Raw genomic sequence first — 13,089 nt, forward strand, 5'->3', positions numbered from 1 at the left:
TCCAATGACGCAGCTGGATCAGTAGAAGTGTGTTTCTTTCTGCACTTTTCTTATCATATCTTTTTTGTTGTTTGTACATGAGAGGGTAGAATGTCAGTATCTGATCCGCATGATGAACATACCCCTTGTGTTTTTGAAGACCACCATAGCACAAGGGTAGTGACTTTTATTTTTCCCCTGCCACAAACATTGATAGTTGCTGCATTATGAACAGTGCTTAGAGGCTAATGTCTTTCTTGAATTTCTACTTGATTGCAGTCAATTCTCCTTTTACTAGTGCACCTACTCACACCACATTAAACCTACAGGCGACCAAATTCATCAAGCATATCGCAATGATTCAGGCTCAAAAATGGGGCTTTAAAAAGATTTTAAATATTAAATGTTCAGTAAATGTCCAAGATGGAGGATAGGGAAATATTAACCTCTTGTTCAAAGAACAAACAAAACAAAAGATTTTTTTAATTATAAAGAATGAAAATCTAATTTAAAAAGAGCACAAAAATGGCAAGGCAGTAAAATGGACTACAAAATAAGAAGACAAAGCTGAAAGCAACAAAATCTTTTGATCACAAAATCAAAAAACAGCACCTTAGTCAAATGCAAGGGTCAAGAGCCAGGAAATGCAATAATCAAAAACAAGAAAATATAATCAAGGACTGCAACATATAATGCTGAAAAACTACAGTTAGTAAAGCATCTGAGTCATCAGGTGGCCCTGCCTCCTTGGGCTCCACAAAGAGACTACATATAGTATTAAGAGCAAAGAAAGCAATATACAGTGGAACCTTGGTTCACAACCATAATTCGTTTCAAAACTCTGGTCGGAACCCAATTTGGTCGTGATCCGAATTAATTTCCCCCCATAGGATTGTATGTAAATACAATTAATCCATTCCAGACCATACAAACTGTATGTAAATATATTTTTTTGAAAGATTATTAAGCACAAATATAGTTAATTATACCATAGAATGTGCAGCGTAATAGTAAACTAAATGTAAAAACATTGAATAACACTGAGGAAACCTTGAACAACAGAGAAAACTAACACTGCAAGAGTTTGCGCTATAGCGCTAAGAACCGCTTGCTAAAAACACTTTTTTTAATGAGTTTTAAGCACAGGGAAAAAATGAACATTTGAAAAATCTGTAATTTAATAAACCACCAAGAAAAGAAACATTGCAACAATGCAGGCTACAAACCGATCGCTGTAAACAGAAGTGAAGTGGAGGTTAAAATCCAACAGAAAAAAGTCTTCATTAAATACAACGAGGTTAAAACAATGCTGGAATCTGTCTCTTTAATAACAAGCCCTTATGCGGCCAGCCCTCTCTCTCTCGCTTGCTGACTATCTCTCTCGCGCGCGTGCACGTATGTGTGTGTCTCTCTCGCGCGCGCATGTGTGTGTGTCTCTCTCACCGTGCGTGTGTGTTTGTGTGTCTCTCTCTCCCCCGTGCGTCTGTGTGTGTGTCTCTCGCTTGCTGCACAGGGAATGCACAAGGAGAGACTGAACACGTGCGGAAATCATCGGCGCCCACAAACCGAAAGGGAAACTGGCTTGTTTGTACACCGAGTGTGTAGTCGTGAACAGATGCAAAAGTTTGGCAAACTTTTTGGTCGTAAACCGATTTCTACGTGTTCCAAGACGTTCGTGAACCAAGGTTCCGATGTACAACAAAATATCAATAATAATATTACATAGATACAACAAGTGACAACCAGCCCCAAATGAGACAAAATGAAAACAAAATATATAGAAAAATATATTTGAAAAACAGCAACATAAATAAATAAAACAAAAAACGTAATCAAAACAAACGATATCAATACATAGCAGCCATAAAAGATGGATGGATAACAACAGAAACATAATGACTGCTGTATATAACGTAAGAGGAAAGTCATTTGCGCTTCATGTCGTTCATATTTCCTTCAGAGAGCTCCCATACCTTTGTCTTCTGTGTATTTGGTAGTCTCGTGTTTTTCATGTTCATTTCAAATTTGTTCTTGTTTGCTTAATAATAACCGCTGTGTCATGATGAAGGGTGCTGTATAAAACAAAAACTGGTTGATTGTTTGCTTCCAGTAATATAATTAACACTTAAAATGTTAAGTGAACAAGCTGTCTAACAGTACACACTGTAATAATTGTACTTAACTTTGTATTCACACAGCTGTTGAGCCACAATCACACGAATGCTCAGCCTTTATTAAAATGTAATCTAATAATAACTCTGCTCCTGCTATGAGTTTTGTTAAGAGGAGACCTGCTGTGTCCACAGGGTATTCTGGAGTCGGCCCCCCATGAAGTTGAAACACTCACTCAGCTAAGCGCCCTTGGGGATTCACTGACACTTCACTTGACGTCCTCCGGCCGTGTGGCTCTTACCCAGGAACCTGAAAGTCTGCACACTCAGAGCCAGGACACCCAAAACAGTCTCATGGATTTGAGGGAGCGTTATGAAGATTTGTGCTTCCAGCTGCCCTCTTCTGAAAGCCCTGATCAGATGAACCAGGAAGAGGAGCAATGGTCCAGCTCAATGAGAGAAGAAGCCAGAGATCATGATCATATGGTGAGGCTTGGTCCATGGTGTCGTGTGCACACAGGGAGGGGATGACTTGTGAAGGCACTGAAAAACCAACGACAAGGGGTTCTTAGATAATTTTTAGTAGCAGGTCCTCCATTCTCATTTATCAATCTAAGGAATAGCTGTGTGTGTCACTGTGACGGTGCAGGTCCGACTCCATTCTCCTTCTTCTCATTTGAGAGCCTGCTGAACCCAACACCATCGATAGTCATGATGGGATGAGCCATACAAATGAGGACACCACATAAAGCAAGGGGAAAGTACAGAAGTGTACAGTGCTATTATTAAAAACAATCCAAAAGTGTTCAATGTGCAGTGCTCCCATATCCATAATAAATAAATACTCCATAAAAAGGTGTTTCTATGGAGGTTAAAATCACAATCAATAAATCCATTAAAAACGAGGTTGGCAGGAAGCTGTCTTTACTAAAAAGCCAAGTTCTTTCTTTCTCTCTCTGGCAGCTCCTCTGCTTATTCCATGCTGGCCTTGCAGCAGAGGTGTTGTCCTAACAGCAGACGGAACCTCAGGTTCCGGGTCCCTGCTGTCCCATGGCTATGGAAAGGCTCCCCCTCCAGACCTCGGCTTGGTTCCCCAACTGTCAGGGTGCTCACATTGGGGCTCTACTCCCAAGCCTCCTTAACCCCCGCTGTTGTCCCCATCTTCTGCGTTTCTAATCTTCGGTCACTCCTCATTGCAGCTCAGCCGGACTGAACCATTCCAACCACCCCCACCCGAGTGTGGACCACACACTCGTCTTCGGGGCTCACTCCCCAGCTGCCTACTTTCTCTCTCTCGAGCCTGCTCTCCTCAGTTCACTCACTCCCGCACTGGCTCCTTCCGCCTCCTGCCTTCTTTCTTTCTTCTTTTAACTTCTGTCTTTTCTTGATTCTTCATCCACCCTATTAAAATGGGGACATGCCACAGTTATGTTGATTAGCAGCTCCCGGCGTCAATTAGGGCCACAGACGATCCTACACCTGTGCATTAAGTGCAGGGCCCGGGAACCGCTCACCACGCTACCACAGCCCCCCACACAAAGACGAGAATGCAGTGATTATCTATTTAAAATGCCAAACGGCCGCGGACCTCATGTTACCACAGTCACACTTCTTGATTTTTGTCTGACAAGAGTTTTTTTTATTCATTACAGAGGTACGTGGGACATATTTTTAAGCAGAGTTCTAACCTTAGTTACAAGGTCAGGTGGACCACCATCTTTCATGACCTGTTGTCTTCATGTACCTCAGTGAGGGGTGTCATTGGAAGAGGCACTCCCTCAATCCACCCTGGAACTTTTCTGGGCCTTGCTAGTTTCTCAGTTCCCGGGGCAGACCATGACTCCCCAATTCCAATGCCATCCTTCCTGCTTAATAACAAGGCCACTGGAGTTCCAGCCACCCTGCCGTGGTGCATCCTGGACTATGAACTTCAGTGTTTTCCTGTGGTGAGAACAGGGTAGGACCTGAGACATTTGGTATTGTCGGACCACTGTTTGGTGCCAGCAGAACAACAACTTCAAGGATAGAGAATAATAGTATTAAAGCAGAGACTGAGATTAGACACAACACTTTTATCTGAGTGCAAGTTTTTCTTTTTTCTCTCCTTTAAATTCTTCTATTGAAGGTTAGGAGCAACATGTCAAATTTTTCTTACCATTTGAGGCCCCTGAAGACTTTATGACTCTTGTTCTTGAAATTAAAAAAGAATGCCAACTTACTAGAAATCCTATCATCTTACTAGGAGAATAAAAAGTTAGGTGTAGCAAGTTTATTCTCTCAACTGTAAATCGCGTGGCTACAGGATAAGTTCAACACTGACTCACTGGTCACTCCAAGAGAGTCATCTAATGTTCTGTCAAGGTGCATATACTGTACTCTTAACTTACACCCGCATGATCTGTTGGTATGTCTGCCAAAAGAAAGGGCAGTTTTCTTAAATAATTGAGGTGACCGAGAGAAGAGGCCTCAAAAATACAAGCCAGAAGGTCGTCACCGAGAATCAAACTTGGATGACCCGGAAGTGCACTGGGTTGACCGTTTACCCCATCACAGTGATGCGTCAGCACTGCGCACCTCTGAGGGTTGTTGCATAGCAATATCATAGTAACAGATACTTAAAATAGAGACACTTGAAAAAACAAAGAGGACATTGGAAAAAAAATGAAAAAAATATATAACTATTAGAAAAAGATTTTCAGTCAGGAAGCTAATGCTAAAGATAGGTTTCTATGATCTGAAAACCTATATTTCGAAGCAGAAATATAACTAAATGTAATGAAACTAATTTAAAATTAACCCAAATTATGGAATTTTAAGATGATTTTGATTTAGAAAAGTGTCAGCCAAACACCTAAATCTATATATTGTTGTTAAGCTCAAGTATGTATAAAATGGAATAAACCAGGGGTGGGCAAATTCATTCCTGGAGGGCCGCAGTGGCTGCAGGTTTTTGTTCCAACCCAATTGCTTAATAAGAAGCACTTATTGCTCTAGAAACACTTCTGCTTCATTTTAGTTGTCTCCCTCATTAAGATTATGAACCCTTATTGCTTATTTAAGTCTTAAACAGCTGCATTCTTGGTTTTTAATTGCTCCTTATTAGCAGTAATATGCAAATGACAAAAGAAACCAGCAGTTATCCATTTTGCTTGTTACCCTTTACACCTGTGTGTATTTATCGTGCACTATTTGGTTTAATTAAATACTTGGAAGGAAAGTGAAGAGAAAAAAGTGAAGCACTGAGAATTACCCATCTGTTTTAGACTTCAAATCATTTGGATGATATCCTTAGAAAGGAAAAAAAAAATCTAGGATATGAGAATGACTTGACATAGCAGAGTTAAAGCACTAACAAGCCATGAAATGTAATTATTGGCAAGGATTATTTTCTAATTAAGCAACTGGGTTGGAACAAAAACCTGCAGCCACTGCGGCCCTCCAGGAATGAATTTGCCCACCCCTGGAATAAACCATCAATCAGTAAAGGAATACTCTTCCCAAAAATGATATGATTTTTTTTATATGTTACTTAACCCGTGTAGTTTGCAGAGATGGCAGAAAAAAATTAGTCTCATGGTTTTATGTAAATAGACATAACAACATTTCTGATGGTATAATGGTGATCAACGCAGAGAAAACAGCTTACCATAACAAAAATCTTGTTACTTTTGTCACAAAATCCACATGTCAAGTCATCCACTTGTACGCTAACAATGTGCAAAATGCGTGTCTTTTTTGCTAAAATATTGTTAAATTGAATAATCTCGGAAAAGGAAAGTAGTCAGCAAATAGGAAGTCCCTTCACATAGGATTGAGCTTTTGAATTGAAGACCCGCCTCTCCCCTTCATTCATTGGTCAAGAGTCTTGTTTGTGACATTATTTGATTTTGTTCCGCGTTTGTTGTCATTGGGTTCTGTAGTGTCAGAAACTTTGTAAGGTCCATTTTCGATGAAAATATGAGATGAAAACTTTTTCTCAACTGCCACTGCAAACTGCATAGGATAAGTAACATATATAAAAAATACCATTTTTAAGTGGAGTATCCCTTTAAGGACACTATTGAGGGCTTATCTGATGTTAGTGGATGCCTTTCGTTTATAGTGTCTGAGCAGCTAAATGGCTAGCTTTGCAGTCGTCATGGCCCATAACAGTGATGGCAGACTCTTAGATGGACAAATTCAAGCTGGTGTATTTGCACATACCGTATCAGTAAAGCAAACTTCTTGTTTTCTGTTTTTTTGTTTTTATATTTGACTTCAGGACAAAGGAAGAACTTTGGAAAATCTAAATATACAAGTGGAAAATCTTCAGTCAACATCTGATGCCAGCAGCACTCATCAAAAATGTTCTGCGTTGAATTTGGACATTCAAGGAGACCCCCAAAGGCACCACAGGTAATTTTTCATCATTGCGCTGCAATACACCCGGCTCACTGGAAGCTAAGGAAGTGCGACTACTGTGCTCCTTTGTAGACATTTGTTGTTCTTTGTAGGGCACACTTTACATTTTCCTTCAACCTCTTAGTTGTTTCTGCGCTTTTACTTGAAGTTTAAAATTCTTATGTTTCTCTGGCTCACTTTCTCTATGCCAAATTGCACTTCTGAGTAGCATGTTTGCTCACTCTATTGAATTTTATGTCACCTACATTTTCACAAGGTTACTCATTACTGTGCATCATTAGTTCAAAATTGTGAACCGAAAGGAGGAAGTGTAACAGCCGTCACACAGACCCCTAAGAGGAGCACCGCTGATGAACATTCTCCTCCTCTCTATATTCTTTGTTCCCTCTCCTCAGATAGTCATGTGATGTGAATAGGTAAAGCCATGTGCTCTTGTCAGACTGCTGTGGACAGCTCCTCATTATGGCCGATAACAGGATTTGATCAGTGCTGCCTAGTTGGTGGATGAGGCTCACTGAGTGCCATTCTTTACTTTTAAATAGTAAGCTCTTTCTGTCTATCTCTGTCTCTCTCTTTCTGAACTGCATTATATTCAGCGGTGCCTCACCCAACTATGGCTTTTCAATTACTGAATATCCATCCATTTCTGAACCTGCTTAATCCAACCAACCCAATCCATGGAGAAACAGACTGAGTCTGCCCCAGTAGCACTGAGCAGAAGGCAGTAATCTGGGCAGCAGAACTTAGAATATCATAAAACTGTAACTTACACAATTCTTTGTTGCATTAGCACCTCAGAACTGCAGAGCAGTTTCCAAGAGGGCAGTCTTGGTCATGTTTCATATTTATAAGGTGTTTGCTTGTTCTTTCTGTGTTCAGATAAGCTTTCTCCTAAAGTCCAAAGAGATGCCAAGTTGATTGGGAACACCAAATTGACCTTTGTGTGAGGGGATCTCTGCCATGGCCTGGTCTCCCATCCAGGCTCTCATGTTGATTCTTGGCTAAGCTTGGGCTCCTTGGGTTTGGACCAATATGACTGTCATGATTTCATCCCCAGCTTTAGACTTTTAAATACTTTTTTTTGTTCCTTTTGCTCTTGTTTGTGTATTGTTTACATGTATTTTGTAATGAAACTGTTTTTTCTAATTTTTTCTTTAACTTGTCAACTATCTTGTGATTTTTTTCTCTTTGTCCTTTTGTATTTTTTATTTACAGTAAGTGGTTCTCAGTCCTGTTCTTTGCATGTAGGCGTCCATCCTCAGCCTTTATAAAAGTCTCAGTGTCCTCAGCCCAGTATATTAGAACATAAAAAAATGTTGATGAGAACAGGCTATCTGCTTAATTCCTCCAAATAACATCAAGTCGAGTTAAGGTCCTACTGTCTGTCATACTACTTGGTATCTGATTCCATATGTCCATAGTTCTCTTGGTGAAGAAAAACTTCCTGATGTTTGTGTGAACAGTTTCCAACTGTGTCCCTGTGTTCTTGATGAACTCATTTTAAATTAACAGTCTCGATCCACTGTACTTATTCCCTTCATAATTTTAAACACTTTAATCATATCTCCTCTTCATCTTCTTTTGCTTAAACCTGAAAAGGCTCAGCTCTTTTAGTCTTTCCTCATAACTCATCCCCTGTAGACTTCGAATCAGTGTGGTCTCTCTTCTCTGGACTTTTTCTGAGGCTGCTATGTCCTTTTTGAAGCCTGGAGACCAAAACTGCACACAGTACTCCAGATGAGGCCTCACCAGTGTGTTATAAAGCTTGAGCGTAACCTCCTTGGACTTGTTATCCACACATCAGGGTGCTATATAACCAAACACGTTAGCCTTCTTATTGGCTTCTGAACACTGTCTGCAGATTGACAATGAGGAGTCCACTACGACCGTTAAGCAGTAATTTCAAGCTTTTGTTGTTTAGCTTTCCCAACTTTGGATTTCCTTCCTTTTGATCATCTGTTTTTTTTTAATTTTGCATTTGTCTTTTGGTATTTGTTTTTGAATATCTGTCTTGATTCTATTTACTTTTAAACAACATTTTCTTAACAGTTATCCATTTTTATTTTTTAATTGAATGTTTTTATTGTTTTTGAGCTGGGAGTTTAATATGATTTCCTTCTCCATGCTGAGAGTTATAATCTTTACCTCTCTTTTGTCTGTGCAGGCCACAAGCCTGTTTCTTGAGTTTTGGGGGTCAGGCTTACTTAGTGCTGGTGAGGCCTACTTAGTGAACTGTGTGGGAATACAAGCCTAGTCTTTAGAATTGAGACCTGCCTTTTGAGTTCTGTGAGTACAAACAATCATAGCAGGCTACAGGTAGATGAGAATACATCTCCAGTAACTGGTAAGCTAAGTTATTCCTAAAGTCGAGGAAGTGAACAATCAAACTCCTCTTCCTTTTTAGCTGACTGCTTTTGATCCTTTATTAGGACTTTTCCTTGTGCTGTTTTTGAAGTTCTCCAGTGCTTGTCCATTCTCCAGTTTTTGAAGATCCTTCCCAAGGTGTGGTTAACATCTCTTAATTTTTCCTTATAGTTCATTTGCAGATGATCTTGTTGAGCCTCAAAATAGTGAATTGACCTGGGAAATGAGCCTCTCTCCACCTGTGCCTGGCTCAGAGGACTTCAGTTTTGTGGCACCTGAGCCTACTGACTACATCTCACAGGTAAAATGGCATTTGTTTTGTCTTTTACAAAGATTACATCTTCTTCAAGACATTGTGATGTATTCTAATTGAGAAGGTGCATGATGGGAGAAGGCATGTGTTTTGTATAAGTTCTCCTTCATGTATGTGATGATAGGCTAGCTTGTGTGACAGCCATGTCTGTAGGTAGCCTAGGTACCTACAGTGCAGGATTTACGTATAAGCTACACAAAATATAGCTTAGGGCCCCCGCCTTCTTGGGGGCCCCCAAAACAAATTGTCCAAGTGAGCAACTGTCATATATACTTAAATATACTGCAGCATTATTTGTCCCAATCAGACCCGGCCTTAGGCATAGGCGAAGTAGGCGACCGCCTAGGGCCCTGCCGTCCGGGGGCCCCCGGATCGACTCCTTGGTCTAATTTTCACGCATTTCACAGAGCTTCCAGGGGGGCTCTGCCCCCTTCAGGGGGCCCCTGGACCCCCCTTTCGCCTAGGGCCCCATAATACCTAAGACCGGGCCTGGGTACCTATGCTATCTATGTATTTGGACATGTTATAATGAGCCTTGATCCCAGCTTGTATCTGCAACAACCACCACCACACCTAAAACTTCCCAAAACCCAGAATAATCAATAGGTGTGTATGACAGTATTAGAGAGGAAACCTGTCCATTTTGGCTTGTTTATCAAACATGAAGGTTTATTTTTTCATCATAGCATTCTCTGTCTATTTAGCTATTTATCTATTATATAGTGTATTTCCTATCTATCTATCTATCTATCTATCTATCTATCTATCTATCTATCTATCTATCTATCTATCTATCTATCTATCTGTCTGTCTGTCTGTCTGTCTGTCTGTCTGTCTGTCTGTCTGTCTGTCTGTCTGTCTGTCTGTGTGTGTGTGTGTGTGTGTGTGTGTGTGTGTGTGTGTGTGTGTGTGTTGCTATATGCATATTTTGTGTATTTTATCATTTCTAACCAGAGGATTCTGTTTCTGTGGTTTATTTCTTATTTTGAATTGATTTGACAAAAGTGTGTTTTTTGCTCACGTCTTGCTTTTTTTTTTTTCCCGCGATGGCCGCATTATGCATTATCCCTCACTGGATACACGTCTCTTTAGTGATTGTTAGTTTCATTTTCAAACAGGCCATCATGCTCCTTTGTGCTTATCATTACAACGTCATTTTGCCACTGACTTTTGATTCTTGTCTTGCCACTTGGTTTTCATTTTCAGTTTTAAATCTTACACAGTTTTCACCTATTGCTTTGTTTTTGATGAGGTTTCTGTCTTTTTTTATCATTCTCTCAATAATCCACATACACATATTATGTTCCAGCACTGGGAACTAGGTTCAAATCTTGGCTGCTCCTTTATGTTATGATTCGGTTTCCTTTTAATTTTTTTTCTGGTTATTATACACCTTTGTTGGAAGATGACATTGTGTGCCACACTCAACAACAGACGTCGTAATTATAAGCAACAGGGCAGCATCCACATTAAGAATATCTGTAATGGTGTTGACAATAATAAAACAAACTAACATAATGGTAGTATGAACTGTGTTTCATTTTGCTAAGATTCTATTATTTCTTATGGATTCATTTAGTGTTAATTTCATATATCTGGTGCTCGTGTAGCCTCTTTAGTGTTATATTTACCCCCAGAAAAATGAGTTAAAAAGTTTGAATTTTTATTTGCAAGGAAAAATATTATTACACATATGTATTATTATGTATTACAGTAATATGTAAATACCAAAACAACAACAAAAATACAGTAGGAAAGATATGTGTGGTGTCCACTGCTGTACTGATGCAGATATAGTATTGTCCGTTGTGTGACATGATTTGAAGCAGCCATTAACAGACAGTCCAATGACGTAGGCGGATCAGTAGAAGTGTGTTTCTTTCTGCACTTTTCTTATCATATCTTTTTTGTTGTTTGTACATGAGAGGGTAGAATGTCAGTATCTGACCCGCATGATGAACATACCCCTTGTGTTTTTGAAGACCACCATAGCACAAGGGTAGTGACATTTCTATTTCCCCTGCCACGGACACTGATAGTTGCTGCATTATGAACAGTGCTTAGAGGCTAATGTCTTTCTTGAATTTCTACTTGATTGCAGTCAATTCGCCTTTTACTAGTGCACCTACTCACACCACATTAAACCTACAGGCGACCAAATTCACCAAGCATATCGCAACGATTCAGGCTCAAAAATGGGGCTTTAAAAGGATTTTAAATATTAAATGTTCAGTAAATGTCCAAGATGGAGGATAGGGAAATATTAACCTCTTGTTCAAAGAACAAACAAAACAAAACTTTTTTTTAATTATAAAGAATGAAAATCTAATTTAAAAAGAGCACAAAAATGGCAAGGCAGTAAAATGGACTACAAAATAAGAAGACAAAGCTGAAAGCAACAAAATCTTTTGATCACAAAATCAAAAAACAGCACCTTAGTGAAATACAAGGGTCAAGAGCCAGGAAATCCAATAATCAAAAACAAGAAAATATAATCAAGGACTGCAACATATAATGCTGAAAAACTGCAGTTAGTAAAGCATCTGAGTCATCAGGTGGCCCTGCCTCCTTGGGCTCCACAAAGAGACTACATATAGTATTAAGAGCAAAGAAAGCAATATACAGTGGAACCTCGGTTCACAACAATAATTCGTTTCAAATCTCTGGTTGGAACCCAATTTGGTCGTGATCCGAATTAATTTTCCCCCATAGGATTGTATGTAAATACAATTAATCCATTCCAGACAATACAAACTGTATGTAAATATATTTTTATAAAGATTTTTAAGCACAAATATAGTTAATGATACCATAGAATGTACAGCGTAATAGTAAACTAAATGTAAAAACTTTGAATAACACTGAGGAAACCTTGAACAACAGAGAAAACTTAACACTGCAAGAGTTTGCACTATAGTGCTACGAACCACTTGCTAAAAACACTTTTTTTAATGAGTTTTAAGCACAGGGAAAAAATGATAATTTGAATAATGTGTAATTTAATAAACCAACAAGAAAAGTAACATTGCAACAATGCACGCTACAAAGCGATCGCCGTGAACAGAAGTGAAGTGGAGGTTAAAATCCAACAGGTAAAAGTCTTCATTAAATACAACGAGGTTAAAACAATGCTGGAATCTGTCTCTTTAATAACAAGCCCTTATGCGGCCAGCCCTCTCTCTCGCTTGCTGTCTATCTATCTCTCGCGCGCGCGTGCGTGTGTGTCTCTCTCACAGTGTGTGTTTGTCAGTCTCTCCTTGCGTGCGTGTGTCTCTCTCACAGTGTGTGTGTGTCACTCTCGCCGTGCGTGTGTGTGTCTCTATCGCCGTGCGTGTGTGTGTGTGTGTCTCTCTCCCCCGTGCGTCTGTGTCTGTGTGTCTCTCATTTGCTGCACAGGGAATGTACAGGGAGAGACTGAAAACGTGCGGAAATCATCGGCACGCACAAACCGAAAGGGAAACTGTGCTTTTTCGTATACCAAGTGTGTGGTCGTGAACAGATACAAAAGTTTGGCGAACTTTTTGGTCATAAACCAATTTCTACGTGTTCCAAGACGTTCGTGAACCGAGGTTCCTCTGTATAACAAAATATCAATAATAATATTACATAGATACAACAAGAGACAAACAGCCCCAAATGAGACAAAATGAAAACAACACATATAAAAAAATATATTTGAAAAACAGCAACATAAACAATTAAAACAAAAAACTTAATCACAATAAACAATATCAACACAAAGCAGCCATAGATGATGGATGGATAACAACAGAAACATAATGACTGCTGTATATAACGTAAGATGAAAGTCATTTGCGCTTCATGTCGTTCATATTTCCTTCAGAGAGCTCCCATACCTTTGTCTTCTGTGTATTTCGTAGTCTCGTGTTTTTCATGTTCATTTCAATTTTGTTCTTGTTT

The 13,089-nt window shown here is 39.4% G+C and overlaps 1 protein-coding gene across 2 annotated transcripts in view; it reads left to right on the plus strand.

Moving 5' to 3' along the window:
- syne2b (spectrin repeat containing, nuclear envelope 2b) overlaps nt 1–13,089 on the plus strand; it is a 524,337-nt gene that overhangs the window by 178,292 nt on the left and 332,956 nt on the right. The window contains exons 48-50 of one of the 2 annotated variants that reach the window (XM_051919949.1): nt 2,286–2,576; nt 6,352–6,485; nt 9,027–9,156. The exons of the other annotated variant lie outside the window; for it this stretch is intronic. Coding sequence (XP_051775909.1) covers nt 2,286–2,576; nt 6,352–6,485; nt 9,027–9,156 — 555 coding nt within the window. The remainder of the gene's footprint in view (nt 1–2,285; nt 2,577–6,351; nt 6,486–9,026; nt 9,157–13,089) is intronic. 2 annotated transcript variants of the gene reach the window in all.

The sequence above is a fragment of the Erpetoichthys calabaricus genome, chromosome 16 (assembly GCF_900747795.2).
Source record: "Erpetoichthys calabaricus chromosome 16, fErpCal1.3, whole genome shotgun sequence".
Taxonomy (NCBI): Eukaryota; Metazoa; Chordata; class Cladistia; order Polypteriformes; family Polypteridae; genus Erpetoichthys; species Erpetoichthys calabaricus.